The following is a 21,557-nucleotide window of genomic DNA, read 5'->3' on the forward strand; positions in this document are numbered from 1 at the left end:
AAGATTTTTACATTGCCCTGTCAGCCATGTTACTGGAAGTAGAAATCCTCATCATATTCTTTTAAATTTATGCAGCATTGTCTGTATTGATTATTTGATTGCCACTCTCCCTATACTTTTGTTAATCTGGCATTTATATAATCTTAAACTACGAATGGTTGCTTTGTTTAGTCATTTACTCATTTTTTCAACAGATACTTATTAAAGTAGGTAATTGAGGTCAAGTACTATGCTATCTGTGCCTGAATGCAAAGATAACAAATAATATTTTTTGTTGTGGTTTGTTTTTAAATATGGGTCTTTAACATCGGGAACTAAAAGATCATTAAGGAGAGATAACCTAAGCAGTGTGAAAATATAGTAATAGGATTTTGACAAAAGAGCAGTGGAAGTACAAAGGCAGGAGACTAATGAACTCTGTGGAGGCAGGGAGCCCTTCATAACCTCAGATGTACATCAGAACCCTGTTCTTTTTAAATTTCTATCTTAATAACTTGAGTTTTTTAAGAGTGACAAATACCAAAATTAACCTTGTTTTCATTTGTTTGTTTGTTTGTTTGTTTTTGTGAAACAGACTGTCACTCTGTTGCCTGGGCTAGTGTGCCGTGGCATCAGCTTAGCTCACAGCAACCTCAAGCTCCTGGGCTCAAGCAATCCTCCTGCTTGAGCCTCCCGAGTAACTGGGACTACAGGCATGTGCCACCATGCCCGGCTAATTTTTTTTTCTATATATTTTTAGTTGTCTAGCTAATTTCTTTCTATTTTTAGTGGAGATGAGGTCTCACTCTTGCTCAGGCTGGTCTCGAACTCCTGAGCTCAAATGATCCACCCGTCCTGGCCTCCCAGAGTGCTAGGATTACAGGCATGCGCCACCACACCCGGCCTCTCCTCAGCATTTTGATGGTTGTAATTATTGAAACAAAGTACTGGGGAATTTGGGACTAACATCTGGTTTTCTTACTTTAAAAAATAAAGAAGGCAGTGTAAATTTTTAGCTATCACACATGCTGGAGTGGGCTTGCTTAAGGCTATGACACACAGGCCATTTATATCTTTGGGCCTCCCATGGGTGTTATATAAAACGTGTCATTAATTTCTATTAAAAAATAATTGTTAAAGCAAACTGTAATAACTTTTACATACTGAATTGTAATTACAGTGTTTTAATTATGCTCTATATTTCTCACAAAACTTTGTAAGAACATTATAATGAGAAGGTTTAGTTGCTTTTATTGAACCTGTCACTGCTGTTTTGAGGTTCCTTACTTGTAACTGTACATTTGAGTTTTTTAAACATGATTGTATATAAAGGCGTTAAAGTCACTTCTACTTTTCACTATTGTAACCAATGCTTGATTTAATAGCTTTGTAGAGTTTTTTTCTTTTTCTCTAGAGTTTTGATAAGATGAATTTCCAGGACTGAGATTTGGGGCCAGAAGTGTATGAACATATCAATTCTGTATTGTTGAAATGTTTCCAAAGAAATTGTACTAATTAATTTTATTTCACTGTCAGTTTCCTTATGTTAATAGATGCTTAACTCTTCTGGTGTATGTTTTGTAAAACTATTAAATGTCTTTAGCATAACATTCCTAAAGGTGATAGTATAAATTATTTTAGAAAAGAATATGGAACCGTTACTGTGAAGTGAGATTAATTAATGAGAAATTGTTGCTTTGACTTTAATCACCTTGTTCATTTATTAAAAAAAGCATTGGTTTCTTTTTGGGAATACCATTGAGAAGATAGGCAGTTAGGAGGCTGCATTATTATGTTTGCAAATTGATAATCTAGTTTTGTGAACTGAAGTAAGGAACTAAAGCTGCGCATTTCAGATTTCTTGTTTTGGGGTTATATTGTTTGGAAAGAAGCAATATCCCTGTTTTGGAATTTAAACCCAAAAGACAGCTAAAGTAACTGTCTTTATTAGTTGAGAAGAAGTAGAAACTAATGAGTTTAATTAAGAAAATAACTGTTGTGATGTTATTATAGTAGTCATTATGAACATTTGTGCCATTTATAGCACTCGGAAAAATAAATAATATTAAAGGGTATGTTTTTGTTATTTAATTTTAATTTTTCTGTGTGCAAAGCTTAGAAGGGTCTTTGAGGCACATACTAAAAGAATAAATATTTCACGTCTCTTATAGGACTTTTAGTATTTTTATAGTACCATATGAGTCTCTTTTGTACTTCAGCATTATTATATACTGTTGACATGTAGTACATTTGTAAGTAGTTATGAATAAGTTTATTTTCTTTAAGACGTGCTTTGCTGTGTTTTTTTAAATACATAGTGGATTTTAATATGACCATAATTTTCATGGAATATTTCAGTGACAATTTAATTAAAAGCAGGTAGAAAAAACTTTATTCTTTATGACAGTATTTTACAAATAATGTTAATGTCATTCTTAGTCTGTATTACCTTTTTTTAGTAAATAATAGTAATAAAATTTATGTGTTTGATATGTAAAGTAGGATAAGGATACAATTCCTTTATTAAATTAAAATCCTTTTTTAGCACTAGGGGGCACTCTTGATTTGTGAATTCATGTCATACTTAATTTATATGTAAAATGTGGAGTGAGATGAAATTATTTGAAGACATTTCATTGCAGACTGTTACTGTTACTTTCAGAGACTTTGGGTTATCAAGCTGGTTTTGTATAGCAGTGTAAATATAAGTTGATCCTTAACAGTACCATAAGAATAATAGTTTATAGAATGAGATAGTATAGATTAAAGAAAATTAAAAATTATTTTTGCTTTATTCATTTTCACATTGATTTCGTAAGTAGGTTCTGATGATTTTAAAACCCCATTATTTCTAATATATTTCTCATTTTAAAAATTCTAGCTCGATAAGAAATGAAGATAAATTCAAGAGGTAACTGAAGGCTGCTATCATTAGTAATAGTTTTTAAGCATTTGAAACCCAAGAGGATGTTTTGCTACATCTAAGAAACATATTTTAGGCATTCTTATTCGTTGTGTTTACAATTAGAATTTTTAGTGATGCTGATGAATGTGTGCTTGTCAGGGGTATATTTCTAAGATTTTTGTCTTCGTTATTTAGGAGACGCCATTGAATTTAAGCTTTATGTGCATTAAGTAGGTAGTAACAACATCTACATCATCACTGCATTACAATAATAGCACACTTACTGTGTGTCCATACTGTTTTAGGTGCTTTGTGTATATTAACTTATTTCTCCTCACCATAACTCTATGAAGTAGGTACTTAGCTCTATTTCATAGATGAGGAAACCTAGCGTAGAAAAGTTGAAGTTTGCTAGGTTCACAAAGAGGCAGTCTTATTCCAGAGTATGTGCTTTGAAATCACTATCCTATATTGTTTCTCCAGAGAAAGGAAACTTAATATTGAAGGAGTCATTATTGACGTTTCAAACTCAGTTTTTAAAGTGAGTGTAGTGTAGAACACCTAATTTATAGACACTTGTCATTTCTCTTATGGAAAACATCTTAGGTATTTAAAGTTGAAAAGGGATCTTAAAGTCTGTTTGCCTCTGTCATTTTACAGAAAGGAAGAAATTCTGTCCTAGAAGAGTAAAAGTTACTTATTCAGTATTATCTAGCAAGTTATTTGTGGGAAGATAATAGAACTTCAAGAAAATATTCTGACTTTCAGTAAAGTGAAAAGAAATATAGCATTCCAGAAAGAATATTTGACTGGAGTTTTAGGTGGCTTGAGTCTTGTTCTTGGTTCCTCATTTCCTAGCCTGTGTCCTCAGAGGCTGTTTCTTTGTGTTACACAGGTATAATAATATCTTCCCTAATTAGTATTATTGATAGTTGTAAAAATCAATAAGATGACATATTGAAGATACTCAGTAAACTTTAAAGCCCTGTACAAATAAACATAGTATATATTATAGTACAGTCAGCCCTCCATATCCTTGGGTTCTACATTCATAGATTTAACCAACTATGGATTGAAAATATTTGGGGGTGGAGGAAAAAAAGGATGATTATGTCTGTACTGAACATGTACAGCCTTTTTCTTGTCATTATTTCCTAAATGATATGGCATGAAAACTGTTTACATAGCATTTATCTTGTGTTAGGTACTTTAAGTAATCTAGAAATGATTTAAGGTATACAGGAGGATATGCGTAGGTTATATGCAAGTACTGTCCGTTATTTAAGGGCCTTGTGCATCTGTGGGTTTTGGTATCTACAGAGAGTTGTGGAGCCAATGCCCTGGGGATATCAAGGGATGACTGTATTTTCATGACATGTATTTTATGACATAGTATTTTAAGTATTTAATATTTGTGATATTTAGGTAAACTATTAATAGATTAGTAACCATGGCAAGCTTATTCAGTATTGTTGATTTAAGAGAATGTCCTTAGGATCTCTAAAAATTTATTGTGCTATGTCATGTCTGTCTTTGCCACATGGTTTTTACACATTTTGTTTACTTAAAACTAAAAAAGTTAAGTAGTTTTATTTTTTTCTCAAATGATGCCCACTTAAATGAAAAGGTATGCTTTTGCTTTTCTTATGAAGAAGATAACAGTAACCATTGAATACTGCCCATTTGGTGTTTCTGATTGTTTGAAAATATTTTACAAGATTGTCCTCCATCTAAGTTTAGTGGGTTAGCTAAAATAATAAAATAAAAGAGTTTTGCACAGTTGAAGTATTTTATTTCTTGGTGTGGTAGTGGGCTTGGGTTTATTTTCTTAAACTTCAAGGAAGACATACATTTTAATTTTTTTGTTTATTTTTTACAGGAATAATGTATTTATGGCCTTGGACATGAAGCCATCAGTCCTCTGTTAACATACGGTCAGGGACCGATGAGGAAAGCATGGACCTAATGAACGGGCAGGCCAGCACTGTTAATATTGCAGGTACTGCTTCTGAGGTAAGATATTTAATAAGTTTAATTGTACAGTTTCTTACCTGGCTTTCTAATTTTTTAAGCACCGTGCTTGAAAAACTACAATTTAAATCAGAATGTGAGGAAAACACCTACACATTTTTTAGTCTTTTCAACTTTTAATTTTGCCATTTGTATGTTCACTGTGCATTTTAGAAACACTTAATCCTTGTCTACTTAAGATACTTGCAAAATGATGATAAATAATAACTTAAAGCTCTTTCTTGGGTTTAATTTTAAAGGAAACATAGTTTCTTTTTAGAATAATTTTATATTACACAAACCTTGAGGGCAATAGTACAAGTGAGGCAAAGAAGATTCTTTTCCTGGGAATCACTAAAGTTTGGACATCCTCTAGAGTCCTTGATTCCAACCCTATTAGAGTAGATCAAAGAACTGTTAGCCTGGAATGTTGGAAGGGCTTACTCTGCTGATGTGGCTTAGCATTTAAGATGGAGATAAAGACTGAACTAGGTGCTCGAGCACCTCTCTAGTTAATTTATTATGATTTTACTTTTGCCTCACTTTTTTTTTTCTGTGTCAGTTGGCTGAATTTGGAGGATCATCAAAACAAGAACATTTAGACCAGGTTCTATTAAATGGTGGTAGAATATGAGGCCATAGTGAATGGCACAAAAAAATTAACCAAAGTTTCAGTTATTACAGTACACACAGGTCAACCCCCCAGCTCTTATACATCAATTTTGGGGACCTGTCATTATGCTTCATTTTTTACCACCCTGCCTTCAGTAGCAGCTAAATATCAAGTATGGAACCATCATCATTACAAAGGAAGTGATCTGTCATTAATTTTGGAAAATTCTCAACTATTGTTATCTTAAGTATTTCTTCTGCTTCTTTCTCTCCCCTCCTTCTGGTATTCCCATTATGTGTAAGCTATATCTTTTGTTATTGTCCCCTGGTCCTTGGCTATTGTGTTGCTTTTTTTCATTATATTTTCTCTGCATTTCACCTTGGGAAGGTTCTACTGGCATATCTTCAAGCTCACAGATTCTTTCCTTGGTTGTTTATTGGTCACCAGTCTACTACTGGTGAGCTCATCAAAGGCATTCTTCATTTTTGGCACAATGTTTTTGAATTCTAGCATTTCTTTTTGATTCTTAGAGTTTTAATATCCTGCTTATTATCGTCCATTTGTTCTTACATGCTGTCTGTTTTTTCATTAGAACCCTTAGGCTATTAACGACAGTTATTTTAACTCCCAGTCTGATAATTCCAAAATCTCCGTGATACCTGAATCTGGTTCTGTCGCTTGTCTCTTCAAACTATGTTCTTGCCTCCTAGTGTGCCTTGTGATTTTTTGCTGGAAGCTGGACATAGTATATTTGGTAATAAGAACTGGTTAAATAGGCCTTTAGAGTAAGGGTTTATGTTTATCATGCTAGGAGTCATGCTGTGTTTATAGTTTGGTATTGCTGTAGGTGTCTGAGTCTTCAGTTTCCTCTAGTATCCTTGTTTTATTCTCCCCTGTTGTCTTGGGTTTCCCTAGAAATTCCTTCTTAGAGTCTGAGCCTTGGAGTTCTTTCAGCTGAAATCCCCTCTTATTATACAGGAGCCCTGTTGATGTGGTGGTAAGAGGTGTGTATGTGGGGGGGGATCCTAGTCCTATGATCAGGTTTCAGTCTTATAGTGAGCCTCTGTCCTTGGATTGTGACCTTCACAAATGCTTCTCAGTCCCTCTCACTCTGCTTAGGTGAGATAGGAAGGCCACAGGGATCTGAAGTTGGGGATTTTTCTCCCCCCAAGTAGGTTAGGCTACTGAAGTAGTTTCCCTTGAGGGCAAGTGGAGAATAGAATGCTCTGGGTATATTTCAATATGGCTACTTTCCCCTTCCCCCTGCTAGAAGTAGAAGGGGATTTTTCTGTGATCTTCACTATGAGAACCTGGTGGGTACCTAGAGGTAATAAAACTCACAAAAGTTGGGGCTGAGAGGAACCTAAGAATGGTTCCCTAAGAGTTTTTAACTCTTAGCCCACTCAGCCTCTAGCAGTTTGCCAATTACAGTTTATTCCTGCCCCATTCCTGGGTCCACTGACTCCTGTAATCTGTGATTCTCTGTACTCACCTGTCTTTCCAGGTTTTGGGGTATCACCCTTAGTGTGCTCTGTGATATCAATTCTCTGATAGAGCTAAGGAGAGTTATTGATTTTCAGTTTATTCAGCTTTTTTCCTATTTTGAGGACAGGAGTGATGCATTCCAAGTTCTTTACAAATTCTAGCAGAAACTTTTAGTCCTATAGATAAGATGTAGTATTTTATTTCATGTGTTTTTTTTTTTTTTTTTTTTTTGAGACACAGTCTCACTCTGTTGCCCAGGCTAGAGTGAGTGCCGTGGCGTCAGCCTAGCTCACAGCAACCTCAAACTCCTGAGCTCAGGCGATCCTCCTGTCTCAGCCTCCCGAGTAGCTGGGACTACAGGCATGCACCACCATGCCCGGCTAATTTTTTCTATATATATTTTTTAGCTGTCCATATAATTTCTTTCTATTTTTAGTAGAGATGGGGTCTCGCTCTTGCTCAGGCTGGTCTCGAACTCCTGAGCTCAAACGATCCGCCCACCTCGGCCTCCCAGAGTGCTAGGATTACAGGCGTGAGCCACCGCGCCCGGCCTATTTCATGTGTTTAATGTCTGTGACTATGACTAGTTTACATTGTGTCAACAATATTATTTTATGTCCCAAAACTAATACAGAAATGTATTCATAAGGTTAAGGATTCAGATAGACATCAGGTAATCAATATAACTAGTCCAGTAACTGACCAAGTAACTAAATACATTTTGTCAGGTAAAATACATTAATCTAAAATGTAAGTTGGTAATTTTCTGCAAGTTGTTAACTCATCCAAAACAAGCTAATAAATCATAATGGCAATTTTATTGCTTATCAAAAAGAATAAACATTTCCCTTTTTTCCTTCTTACAAGCCATTAGTAGAGTCTTAAAAAATTACTAGTGATGTACTTTGACCTGCTTCTCCAGTACCAATAATAAACTGGTAATGATAGGAAGCTAAGCAGTACTTAAAGTGGAGAAAACTTAAATTTGCAATATAATAGAAAGAACAGTATTAATTATACTATCACAGACAGATATCACTTAACTAAGAATGGATTATACAACTCTTTAATGGAGTCCTGAATATTTTCTGATGGTTTATGTTATAAAAGTAATTGTTTTTTTCTTAATAAAAATTAGTTTTAAAAATTATAAATAGATGTATATCCTTCTCCCCTGACTTCCCTTTACCCCATTTGAGAATCATTGAACTGGTTAAAATCTTTTATCTCTCTAGAAAATGATAGGATATCAGGATGAGAGAACTGACACACAAGAAAATGACTACTCAAGAACTTAAAAATCTAAAGAACCTAAAAGCTCTAAAGTTGAGGTTAGATTTCAAGTTATCTGACCCTTTAGTACTCTAACTAGTACTCTAAGCAGCTTTTCTACAGCATTTGTTAACCCACTGTTCTTAGCTTCCTCAATTTTTAAGGCCAGTCTAGTTTCTATCATGTTGACTGTGGGGTGATATTAAAATGGCTGCATTTTCTTTCAATTTAACAGAAAAGTAGCAGTTCTGAATCATTAAGTGACAAAGGTTCTGAATTGAAGAAAAGCTTTGATGCTGTGGTATTTGATGTTCTTAAGGTTACACCAGAAGAATATGCGGTAAGCCTCCTTCTTCCTTCTCCAGTTTTGTACATAATTTACATACTGGTCCTATTGAGTTAGAATTTGTTGGCCCAGCAGAAGAGATGATAAAAAAAAAGCTGTATATGGGAATTGTTGGGGAAAGTAGCACAACTTTGGAGCAAACAGAGGGATAAGGTAGGGAAGTTAAGAAGAGTTGTAGATTTTTTTGGAGCAGCTTTATAAGTTACACTTTCACTTTGCTAAGTATAGGTATTTACCTTTATAGTAATTGCTTTCATCTCTACTTATGCCATCTCTCCAACTGTACTTTATTGACATATATAAGAAATATTTTTACTGTTTTATATTTTTACTGTTTTTAATTAAAAAATTGAAAAGTGAAATATGAAAGTATTATAATATGAAAGGTATCTAGAAAACCTGTTATTTCTGAACTGACATAAATGTATTTATATTCTCATTATCCTTTAATTTGTTAGTGGAATATATTGATTTCCTGATATTGAACCACTCCTGCATTACAGGAATAAACTGTGCTTGGTCGTAGCATACTATTCTTTAATATATTGTTGAATTTTGTTTCATATCTATGGCCATAAGTGAGATAAAGCATAGCATATACAGCCCTTAGATACAGTGTGTTGCCTCTGGTGTAGTCTCATTACTTTTTTATAAGTTAGGAAGAAAACTTTATTAATATCAGATTTCACTTTGCTATTTGAGGAGTTGAAATTTAATCATTCCAACAAGAACCCTCCTCCATGAATGAGTAGTCTGATTTTTGTTTTTGGTTTTGATTTACTATGTATGACCACATCCAAAGATTTACAATTTTTATTTTCTAACTTTACCTAATTTGTCTCCCAAGAAAATACAAAGAGGCATGAGATAATTAGAAATAATTATATCTAATGGTATAAAGCAGCAGTCCTCAACCTTTTTGGCACCAGGGACTGGTTTCATGATCGGGGAGCAGAGCTCAGGCAGTGATGCCAGCAATGGGGAGCTGCTGTAAATACAGATGAAGCTTCACTCATCTCTCCTGCTACTCACCTCCTGCTGTGTGGCCAGGTTCATAAGTTTTATGGAAGACAATTTTTCCATGACCATGGGGTGGGGGGTAGGGGGAAGTGGAGCTCAGGCCGTGATGTGTGGCCCATTCCTAACAGGCCAGGGACCAGTACTGGGCTGCAGTGTGGGAGTTGGGGACCGCAGACATACATAAGGCTAAATCTTCATTTTCTGTAAGCCCTTATAAAGTTAAATATTCAGTAATATTTTGGTATAGAACATAATTTAAATTTAGAATACTTATATCATAGAATTCCAAAGAAGTTGTCATTTTTACTTTTTATTTCAGGGTCAGATAACACTAATGGATGTTCCAGTATTTAAAGCTATTCAACCAGATGTAAGTAGTTTTAGGAATTTTTTTAAAATACAGGAAATGGTCAATTATGGTATCTCAAAACAGTATATACTAGAAATGTCACATTATACTTTGTTAATTTTAAAATGTTTAAAACTTTTGAAGTTATTTGTCTGTATGTCATTCAGGCCTCAGAAACCCACGTGGCATTCATAGCTATACATCCAGTCATAAACAGGACTGCTGTTGACCCTTGAACAACACAGGGATTGGGGGCACTGAGCCCCGCTCCGTAGAAAATCTGTGTATAACTTTTGACTCTGTGCCTGGCTTCTACTGGTTGATCTTTAAAATGCCTTCTAGATCTTTGAATATTCCCCAAAGTGGGTGACTTCAGAGTAAGAGCTGCAGTTAGGTGTAATTATAAGGGATTAATAAATAAGAATTTCAGTCAAAACTGTAGGAGTCTTAAGAGGTGATAAAGGTTGGAGGGTGGTCAGGAGTCAAACACTTACAGATTGGGGATCTGTCATCACCTCTTTGGAATGTAAATTCCGCAAGGGCAGGAACCTTTGTTCTATTCACTGATGTATCTCCAGTGCCTGGAATAATCACCTCTTCAGTGTAGGAGTTTGTTAAAGGACCTTTCTAAAGCTTCATACTATGTAGCCTACAGGTGTTTATCATGTTTGGAGTCATTTCTGTAAAAGTCTGTTACCCAGCCAATGTGACTTTTATAAAATAACATTCCTTCTGCAGAAACAGGAGCTATTTTCCTCCTTTAATATTCTTATTTTCAAGTTTCTTCCTAGTAAGAATTCTCCAATGCTGAATAAGGGCAGAAGTTTAGCTGAAGGCCTCTGTACATTCATTAATCTCTAGTATGATTTCTGGTATTCAGTCAGAGCTAAGCTCTTATTAAGTTTTTGCACATTTCTTATATTCCTAGATCTCCCCAGTGTATTTCTCTTTTGATCTAGAAGGTTTGTTTTCTTTTAAAAGGCTCTTACACATTTATAAGGCTTCTTTCCAGGGTGGTTCTTTAATGTTGAGGGAGCAATGACTGTATTCTGAAGGTTTTTCGATGTTGCTACACTCATAGAGTTTTAGTTTTAGTTTTTTGTCTATTGTGAATTCTTTGATGCTCTATAAGGCTTATATTTCTTCTGAAGGCATTGCCACTCTCATTACATTACAGTGGGGTTTCTTGTCAGAATGAGTTTTGTATTACTCAACACAGGGTGATTTATGACAGAAAGATGGCTTGCAGTCCAGTTTTCTCTCCAGTAGCAATTCTCTGGTGTTTTCAGTAAGCTCTAAGTAAGGCATGAACTGTGCTTGAAATCTGTATTGTAGTCATTACATTGGGTAATGTTTGCCTCTCTTATGAGGTTCTCAAGTGTTCATAAAGTGACAGGCTCTGCCTGAAAGTCTTCTGACATATTACTTTCAAGGAAGAAAGTTCCAGCTTTATTTTTTCTAGTAGATCAATTCAGTAAGTCAGTCATTTAGATTATATCAACAGACAGACATTAAATACAATGTATAGCTGGGATTCACTAAGAAAGAAGAATGTTGTTTAAATGAGGGAAAGTACATAATAGGTAATTCTGAATCTTATTAAAATATTTCTGAAAAACTGATGATTGAGATATTTCTGACATTATATATAGTGAGCTTTCTTTGTGTATACTTTCTAATATATGCCAAGAGACTATATAATCTTGGTAACATCCAAGGTCCCCAAATCAGGAATGTCATAGTTCTATCTTTGTTTTAATGAAAATTATCATTTGCATTAAAATTAAAATGTGAACAATCCATGAACGTAGTGAGAGTTGAAGAAAGCAAAGAAGACATGTAGGCATGATATTTTTTGTAGACTGGAATAAACTAATTGTTCTGTTAGAAGCAAGATGCAGCTGTTTTGTCAGTTCATATTATTGCTGTTCATCACTGTGAACTTCCTTAATACATACTAAGGTAAGGCTTAGGTTAGGACTAGAGAAGGTAAAGAAGAAAACTGTTGTTTGGGCAAGTAGGAATATATGGCATCAATGATTGGAGAAGAAAGCTTCTGCCCTTATCTCTGATCTCATTTTGGAGGCATCTTTAACATTGGGAGGAGGGAAGAGAAGAGAATGTGAGTACATTAGAAAAGAGAAGGGGCATTTTTTATTTATCTTATTACATTGGAGTCACATAGTTTTATAGCTTACTTTGTGGATTACAAATGTAGGAATAGTAGTGAGCTTTTCATCTGTGGCTGTGACTTCTTTCTAAATAGCCATTAGGCTGAATGCTAAGGGATATACCATATTCCTTTAAAGCTTTCCCCTTTTGAGCATGAAGATACCTCAGCAGTAATATCTTCTCCTCATGAGGATCCCCTAGCCCCACTGTCCACCACACCCTCGGTCTCTTGCAGATTCCATTGCTTTGCTTTGCTTCCTTCAAGCTCTGTCTACGTGCTGGTCTATATTGGCCTTTTCTCTTCTTCTGTCTATAGGTATCCCTACAACATCACCCTTAGAACAGTCCTTTTAATAGTTTTGGAACCTACAAGATGAGATTTAGATCAAGAATTTCACTTTACAGAACAAATCTGCAAGACATAAGAGAAGCTGTGACTCCTGTGAATTCAGTAATTCTTTCATAGGGTAGGTGGTCATCAGCGGTAGGGTTTTGCCTTCTCATGTGTTTCCAAAATAAATGCAACTGAAAATTAGGCTCAATAATTTCATGGTTCAAGACGAATCCATAAATATTCTTTCAAATATACTTTTAATGACCATTAAGAAGTTGCCTTATATATGTGAGTTACTACTTGAAGATTTCTCTTTACTGCCTGATTTTAAAATGGCAAATTAAATCCATTGGAACAAATTTTAAGAGATGACAAGACTGCTAAATTTCATTTGCCCTTTGCTAAAATGGAAGTTTATTCATCTACTATACCGAAAACAGTGCTGTTCTTAAGATAGACCCTTAAAAAAAGTATCATTTAAGCCACTAAGTTTACTTCAAAAGGTAATTTACTTTTTAGTGTTCATGTGATGCAATGTTTTAGTATAGAATAACTGTTGACCAGGCCGATAAGCTGTCAACATACAAGGTGGCACTTGTGGCAGAATTTATTTCTTCTTTGGAGTCTAGTGTGACTTGGAGGAAGATCCTAGAGTCTGAGAAAGAGGAAAGCAAATTTTTTTTTCTCACAGAGAAATTTAGCGGTAGGGGTGGGGCAGGGAAAAATTCTTTTAAGGCCAGGTAACCGTAAATGCATGGCAAGGTTTAAGAAGAAAGTAGTGGGTGAGTTCCTGGAGTCCCAGTACAATTTTAGCTTCGTAATCCATTAAGTAAATGTTTGTTGTTACCTTTGTTTTTTAACTTTTGAGATAATAGATCCACAGGCGGTTGCAACAGAATAGTACAGAGATAATTGAAGGTTCTTAGGAAGTTACAAAATAGTGCAGAGAAGCTTCATTTACCCTTCCCCCAGTTTTCCTCAGCAGTTACATCTTACATAAATAACTGTGGTATTAAAATAATATCAAAGCCAGGAACTTGATATTTTTACAAGACATATTTGTATAGTTCTGTGACATTTTATATATGTGGACTTGTCTAACCACCACCTTGGCCGAGATACAGAACTATTCCGTCACCACAGAGTTCTCTCCCTATGCTACCCCTTTATAGTCACACCCATCCTATACTCCTCCCCAGCTCCTTACTGTCCTTAACCCCTGGCAGCCACTAATCTGTTTCCATCTTTGTGTAGTTGACTGTTGAACAACACAGTTTTGAACTGTGCACGTGCAGTTATACACAGATTTTTTTCAATAAATATTTTGGAAATTCTTTTGGAGATTTGCAAGAATTGAAAACCTCACAGACAAACTACACAGCCTAGAAATATCGAAAATAGTAATAGGTTAGTTATACCATGAATCCTTAAAATATAAGTAGACAATATTCTATTTTATCATTTATTTCCATAAAACATACAGAAATTAATTATAAAAAGTTAAAATTCATCAAAATTTGTGCACACAAACACAGACCATACATGCAGCCATGTGCAGTTGAGAGAAACGTAAACAAATGTAAAGATGCAGCATTAAATCATAACTGCACATAATTAACTGTAGTATGTACTGCACTACTCTAATTATTTCTTAGCCACCTCTTACTGCTATTGCAGTAACCTCAAGCTTGCGAGTATCCACTTAAAATGCCATGTGATGCTAATCTCCGTGTGAGCAGTGTCTCTTCAGTAAATTTTTTATTGCACTAAAAAGTGTCTCCCCCAGCTCTCATGTATTTTTCATCGTGTTCAGGGCAATACTGTAAATGTTGAGTAACACTACGGGACCCACACGAAGTACCACTAATGATACTGGAAGTGCTCCCAAGAAGCAGAGAAAAGTCGTGACGTTGCAAGAACAAGTTGAATTGCTTGATAAGTACCATAGATTGTGGTCTGCAGCTGCAGTTGCTGCCATTTCAAACAGGCGATTTATCTTTGCACAGATGATGTAAACTTATGGTTCCCATAAATACATTTTCTCTTCCCTATGATTTTCTTTTCTCTAGCTTATTATAACAATACAGTATATAATACATATAACACAAACTATATCAGTTAATCAGCTGTTATTGGTAAGGCTTCTGGTCAGCAGTAGGCTATTGGTAGTAAAAGTTTTGGGGATTCAGAAGTTATACTTCGATTTTTGACTGCTGGGGGGAGGTCAGTACCCCCGCATTGTTCAAGGGTCAACTGTAGTTTTGTTACTGTATTAAATAAGCTAGTGGTATAATATTTCACAGAAGGAAAAGTTTTCTGATGCAGAAACTACTATTTTATGAGGTTTAAAAAAACCCTGTTTGTCTTTTCATGTTTTCTAATTATAAGCTTCTTTAGATTAGAGGGCTTCAATGGAATTTTAACTCATTTGGTCCCAAATAATGTGACTGGCTACACACCTCCCCCACCTCCTTTCTTTCTGGTCTGCTTCCAACAGAGTTTTCTTAAAGTGACAAAGCATTTTTCTGTTAAATTAATGATGTTGAAATGTTCTGAGAATTGGATGGATTTTCTAAAACCTCTTAGCATTTCTTATTTGAAGGGTCAGAAAAGCATTAAAATTTTTTAAAAATTAAATTTTTAAAAATTTCAAGCCATAATTTACCAATACTTTTATCTGTGTTTCTTATTTATCATGATAAATTATAACGATGAAGACGGGATCAAGTGGGTTGATGCTGGTATGTAGTAGTCTCTGCATTAATATTAACTATTATTATTGTTATTAAGACATTTGTTCTCAGGATGGGAAGGACTTTTCAAACAGTAGATTAAATCATACAGGAATGTATATTAGCTACTTTAAACAAATAAAAAACTGGCCCACATGTGCACATAAAGAAGACTAGGGAGATGTTTACATAGGTTTTGTTTCGGTTGTGAGTTTACAGGTGATAGGTAGCCCTTACCTCACTCCTGTTTTCTGTTTAACAACAAACATGATTATTCTTACAGTTGGGGAAATTAAGTCAATACAGTTGACCCTTCACAACATGGGGCTTAGGGGTACTGGCTCCCTGAGCTGTTGAAAAATTTGCATTTAACTTTTTTTTTAACGTGCTTATAACTTTTGACTGCTCCCAAAACATAACTACTAATAGCCTACTGTTGGCCAGAAGCCTTACCAATAACATAAACAATTAGTTAACACATATCTTGTATTTTACCTGTATTATATACTATGTTCTTACAATAAACTAGAGAAAAGAAAATGTTATTAAGAAAATCATAAGGAAGGGAAAATATATTGTCTACTAATTAAGTGGATCGTTATAAAGGTCTTGATCCTCATCATCTTCACGTTGAATAGGCTGACGAGGAAGGGGAGGGGTTGGTCTTGCTGTCTTGGGTGGCAGAGGGAGAAGAGGTAGAGAAGGTGGAGGGAGGTAGGAGAGGCAGGCACACTTGGTGTAACTTTATGGAACTAAATACATCATAATTTCTGTCTGACTTTTTTGCTTTTTCATTTCTTTGTAAATGTTTCTATAGGGTACCAATCCTTCTTCTACCATTTGCTTTGGTTTCAGTACCTAAATCATAGAAGAGTTCATGCCATAAAAGAAGTCAAGAACAGTCTTGAATAATTGGACTTCTGCTGAGTTGTCTAATGTCAGTTTGTTCTCTGGCACTACTTCTTCCATGGCTTCTTCCTCATTGTCTGGCGCTGGTTTGGAAGTGCTCATCTCCATCAAGTCCTCTTATGTTAATTCCTCTGGCGTGCTGTCTATTAGCTCTTTAATTTCTCTAAGATCCTTATCTTGAAATCCTTCACCTCCTTCCCTTTTTTTTTTTTTTTTGCCACATCCACAGTCTCTTTCATGATTTCCTTGATTGGCTCTGTTGTAAATCCTGGAAATTCAAGCACACCACCTAGATACAGTTTTTTCCAGCAGAAATTTGTTGTTTGGGGCTTGATGGCTTTCAGGGCTTTTTCCATGACGGCATCTACAGTGGTGTAATCCTTCTAGACTTTAATGACGTTCTCTCCATCAGGGTTCTTCTCCATAGTGTTGACAGTACTTTGCATACAGTACTGTGTGCAATGAGCCTTAAAGGTCCATATGACCCCCTCAACTAGAGGCTGAATTAGAGATGTTTTGTTTGGGGGCAAGTAGACCACTTTGACCTTTGATGTTGAACTCATGGGGTTCTAGGTGGCCACGAGCATTGTCCAATATCAAAAGAACTTTAAAAGGCATTTTCTTACTGGCAAGATACTTCCTGACTTTGGGGTTAAAACATCGATGGAACCAATCCAGAAAAAGGGTTCTCATTGTCCAGGTTTTCTTGGTGTACAACCAAAAGACTGGTGACCAATGTTTATCTTTTCCCTTCAAGGCTTGGGGGTTAGCAGCTTTATAGATAAGGGCAATCCTGATCATAAACCTAACTGCATTTGCACAAAACAGTGGAGTTAGCCTATTCCCTTCCTGCCTTAAATCCTGGTGCTTTGTTCTTTTCCTAGCTAATAAATGTCCTTTGTGGCATCTTTTCCCCCCAGAATAGGGCACTTTTGTTTGCATTAAAAAACTGTTCAGACAGATATCCTTTCTCCTCCATGATTTTCTTAACAGCATCAAAGAACTTGTCTGCTGCCTTTTGGTAGGCAGATCCTGCTTCTTCTGTTATCTTAACATTTTTTAAGCAAAACCTTTTCCTAAAATTATCGAACTATTCTTTGCTGGCATTAAATTCTCCATCTTTAGGTCCTTCATCTTCATTTTGCTTTAAGTAATCATATAATGAGTTCACTTTTTCTCGAATCATATTAGAGTCTGTAGGCATGCCTTTCTTATAGCAATCCTGCACCCATGTAAAAGCTGTGTTTTCAATATAAGATAAAAAGGTACATTATTTCACAAAAAGTACAAGGTTTTCGTGTAGCTGCAATGATGACTTCATGAATTTCCTTTTCTTCTTTCTTTTTTTTTTTTTTTCCTAACAATGGTCCTTACGCTGGATTCATTTATCTTGAAATGGCAGGCAGCCTCAGCTGCAGACCTCAATCTGCAGTACATGTCAAGCAATTCGACTTTTGCTTGTAATGTCATAACTTTTCTCTGCTTCTTGGGAGTACTTCCAGCATCACTAATGGCACTTCATGTGGACCCTGTGGTGTTATTTAAGGTTCATGGTATTGAACTGAACACAATGAAAAATACATGAGAACTGTGAAAAACACGTACTGCAATACAAAATTTACTAGAGAGACAACTGCTCACACAGAGATGATTAGCATCACACAGTGGCATTTTAAACGGATACTTGGTGATACTTGAATTTACCACAATAGCAATAGGAGGTGGGCAAAGAAATTATTATAGTAGTACAGTGTGAACTACAGTTAATTTTATTCAGTTATGATTTAATACTGCATCTTTCTGCTTGTTTACATTTCTCTCAGTTGCAAATGGCCACATGTATGATCTGTGAGTGCACAGTTTTGATAAATTTTAACTTTTTATAATAGGTTTGTGTATATGTTATAGTAGTAAATGATAATAGACTAGTATCTATATGTATTTTATGCATTCGTGACATACCTAATTTTTTCTTAATTTTTTTCAATGTTTCTAGACTATGTGGTTTGTCTGGGAGGTTTTTCAAATTGTCACAGATCTCCAAAAAATTTTCCAATATATTTACTGAAAAAAATTGTGCATACAGGTGGACCTGTGCAGTTCAAACGTGTGTTGTTCAAGTGTCTACTGTATAACTAGTTTTGATAAGACTATTGTGAAACTAACACTCATTACTGATGGTAATGTAAATGATTCAGTATTTCAGGAGAGCAATTTGATAGGTATCAAAGCCTTGAAATGGTTCATGCTCTTTTTTACCTTGTGATTTCACTTCTAGGACTGTATTTTTAGAAAATAATCAGATGTTAGAAAAGGTGCAAGGATATTTATTATTTATAATATGACATTTTGTTATCACAGGGAAATGAAATCAGCCTTTTGTGTGAAGGTCTACTATAATTTAGTTTGAATTCTGTGTCAGATGGCTACTTTAAGTAGTTTGATAAATTTAATCTGATACTTTGATTGTAGCATTAATATAAATTTGGGAATTATATTGGTTAAAAACAAATTCAGTATTAATTAGGGACTTAATCTTGGGAATTTTATCCTAAAATATGGCATCTTTGTGTAGTAGTATAAATATGCTGTGATTTTAGAAAGAACAAAAATCTTTTCTAGCAGTTTTATGTTTTTTAATATTATTTTTGTATAATATCATTTTTATGTTTATATATTTATCACTAAATATTTTCTTTACGGGAGATAATATGAAATGAGCATATATCTAGGCTAATTGAGCACTGAGCAATTTTTTTTTTACTGTGGAATTTCTTCTGTCATTTCATTTTTTTCTTTCAGTAATTTTCAATTTTGAAAGTTATAATCCAATTTTAAGTTTAAAAAAGATAATTTATATCTCTAGAGCATTTGCCACTTATTTACTGTGTTGAAATGATAATTGTCTGTCCCCTCAGTATTCCCCTTCTCGATTTCTCAAGCCAGAAACCTGGAATCTTAGTACTTCTGTATATGTCATTTTTAGTTTACGTGGAATCCAATTCTTGACAAAGTGTTGCCTGCCTCCAGAATGTCTTGAATCTACCACTCTTTTCACTATCTATTGACAGTGCTCTAGTCGAGGAAACAATACCTTTTTCTTGGAATGTGGTGATCTCACCATAACTCTTTTCCTCAATCTTCCCCTGACTCAATCCATTCCTTTTTTCTATTTTAATTTAAAATTATATTGGAGATATGCTTGTACCATGTTTGAGAAGCCAAATATCTCCTTAAGAGAACAAAATATAGCGATACCCTAGCCCAGTTACTCCTACTCTTCCAACTTCCACCCATGAAGCCCCTCTTCCCCTTAAATCTCTTAGCTATTCCTCCTTGGAAGAATTTATGTCCATTTTCCAAGTAATATATCTAAATCCTTATTGTTTCTTGATTTTTCAATTTTAAGTATGATGTGTTGACTGTCTACTATAGAATATGATTGCAGTTTCTGTTTTCTTCCCCCATAAATATTATATAATTCACTTCGTCTTCTTTTGCCCTTATAGTTTTATCACAATTTTGACTATGTAACTATATTCTTTACAACTGAACTATGATTACTTAATTTTTGTTTTCCTCAAGCTAAGAATTTACTTTAGCTTTCTCTGTATCTCTCACCAATTTTCTGCCAGAAGAGAATGTACTTAATGTCTCTTCTCAATTATGTTGAAACACTTCAGCAATTTAGTTTCATCTTCATCTTCAGAGACATCTCTCTTGGAATCTGTGTCTTCTTCCTCCTCTCTCCATTCTTATTCTTAAAGGTCTATTCACAGCTTTGGCCCAGGAACTCCCTTTACTGTTATTCAGGGGATTCCCAGTTGTTTTTTGTTTGTTTGTTTTTGAGACAGAGTCTTACTCTGTCACCGTGGGTAGAGTGCAGTGGTGCCATCTTAGCTCACTGTAACCTCAAACTCCTGGGCTCAGGCGAGCCTTCTGAGTAGCTGGGACTATAGGTGCCCACCATGACGCCTGGCTAATTTTTTTTTTTTTTTTTTTTTTTTATCTTTAGTAGAGATGGCGTCTTGCTCTTCCTCAGACAGGTCTCGAACTCCTGAGCTCAAGCAATCCTCCCACCTTGGCCTCCCAGAGTGCTAGGATTACAGGCATGAGCCACTGCGCCCAGTCACCAATATTTTCTTTCTGTTATATGTTGGTTCCTCAGTTTCCTGGATCAAATGTCTTCCTTTTTTCTTAGTTTGCTAGTTTGTTTGAATGGAGCACATATTCTGCTGGCTTTCTGAGAACAAATAGGTACATAGAAGATAATTTCTCTGAGATGTTCATGTCTTAAAATGTTTGTAGTCCACTTGCATACTTAATTGATAATTTTGTTGGATAAAGAATTCTATTTTCTTCAGTTGAAGACATTGCTTCAGTTGTCTTTTCACTTCCAGTGCTGCTTTTGATATATCTGATACCTTCTGATCCCTGGTTTTCTGCATGTGATCTATTTTTATGTTGTTTTGTTTTTGAATCTCTGGTAGATTTTATGATCTCTTGTTATGTCTTGTGTTTTGAGTCTTTTTTTTTTTCTTTTTTATTCATTGTACTGAGCACTAGGAAGGTCTTTTCTTTCAGTTTTGAGATATTTTCTTGAATTACTTTTTTGATAAGTCACTTTTGACCATTTTTTCTGTTCACTCTAAAAATTCCTATTTAGATGTTGACTCTCATAGACTCTTAATTAACATAAAAATATTTTACTTCTATTTTTAGCTTTTTGTTTAAAAATTTTAATCATGGCCGGGCGCGGTGGCTCACGCCTGTAATCCTAGCACTCTGGGAGGCCGAGGCGGGCGGATGGTTTGAGCTCAGGAGTTCGAGACCAGCCTGAGCAAGAGCAAGACCCCGTCTCTACTAAAAATAGAAAGAAATTAGCTGGACAACTAAAAATATATGTATAAAAAAATTAGCCGGGCATGGTGACACATGCCTATAGTCCCAGTTACTCAGGAGGCTGAGGCAGGAGGATTGCTTGAGCCCAGGAGTTTGAGGTTGCTGTGAGCTAGGCTAACGCCACAGCACTCTAGCCCGGGCAACAGAGCGAGACTCTGTCTCAAAAAAAAAAAAAAATTTTAATCATCTTTATCACAACCTTCTATTGACTTGTAATTTCTCTTATATATTTCATTTCTAAAGGCTCTGTTTTGTTCTTTGAATATTTCTTTTTTATGTCCTCCTGTTTTTGCCTAATGGGTGTAATATCTTTTCTCATCTATCTGAGAATAATAATTATATGGTTTGGTTTTTTCTTTTCTCAGTTTTCTTCTGTTCCCTGTCCTAACTCCATTTTCTCAGAGCTCTTTTTCTTTTTTCTATGGTTTTTCTCTCTCTGGCTATTGTTGTATTGCAGAGGTTTATTAACCTATTTTGGACCTTGGACCCCTTTGGCAGACTCAAGCCCATGGAACAGAAATCCTTTAAA

General features: G+C 35.2%; 1 protein-coding gene across 1 annotated transcript in view; it reads left to right on the forward strand.

The window, feature by feature from the left end:
• RALGPS2 (Ral GEF with PH domain and SH3 binding motif 2) overlaps positions 1–21,557 on the forward strand; it is a 158,237-nt gene that overhangs the window by 31,750 nt on the left and 104,930 nt on the right. The window contains exons 2-4 of the mRNA XM_069478396.1: positions 4,764–4,897; positions 8,500–8,604; positions 9,950–10,000. Of these exons, the coding sequence (XP_069334497.1) occupies positions 4,841–4,897; positions 8,500–8,604; positions 9,950–10,000 (213 nt within the window). The 5' untranslated portion in view covers positions 4,764–4,840. The remainder of the gene's footprint in view (positions 1–4,763; positions 4,898–8,499; positions 8,605–9,949; positions 10,001–21,557) is intronic.

The sequence above is a fragment of the Eulemur rufifrons genome, chromosome 8, assembly GCF_041146395.1.
Source record: "Eulemur rufifrons isolate Redbay chromosome 8, OSU_ERuf_1, whole genome shotgun sequence".
In the NCBI taxonomy this organism is placed as follows: Eukaryota; Metazoa; Chordata; class Mammalia; order Primates; family Lemuridae; genus Eulemur; species Eulemur rufifrons.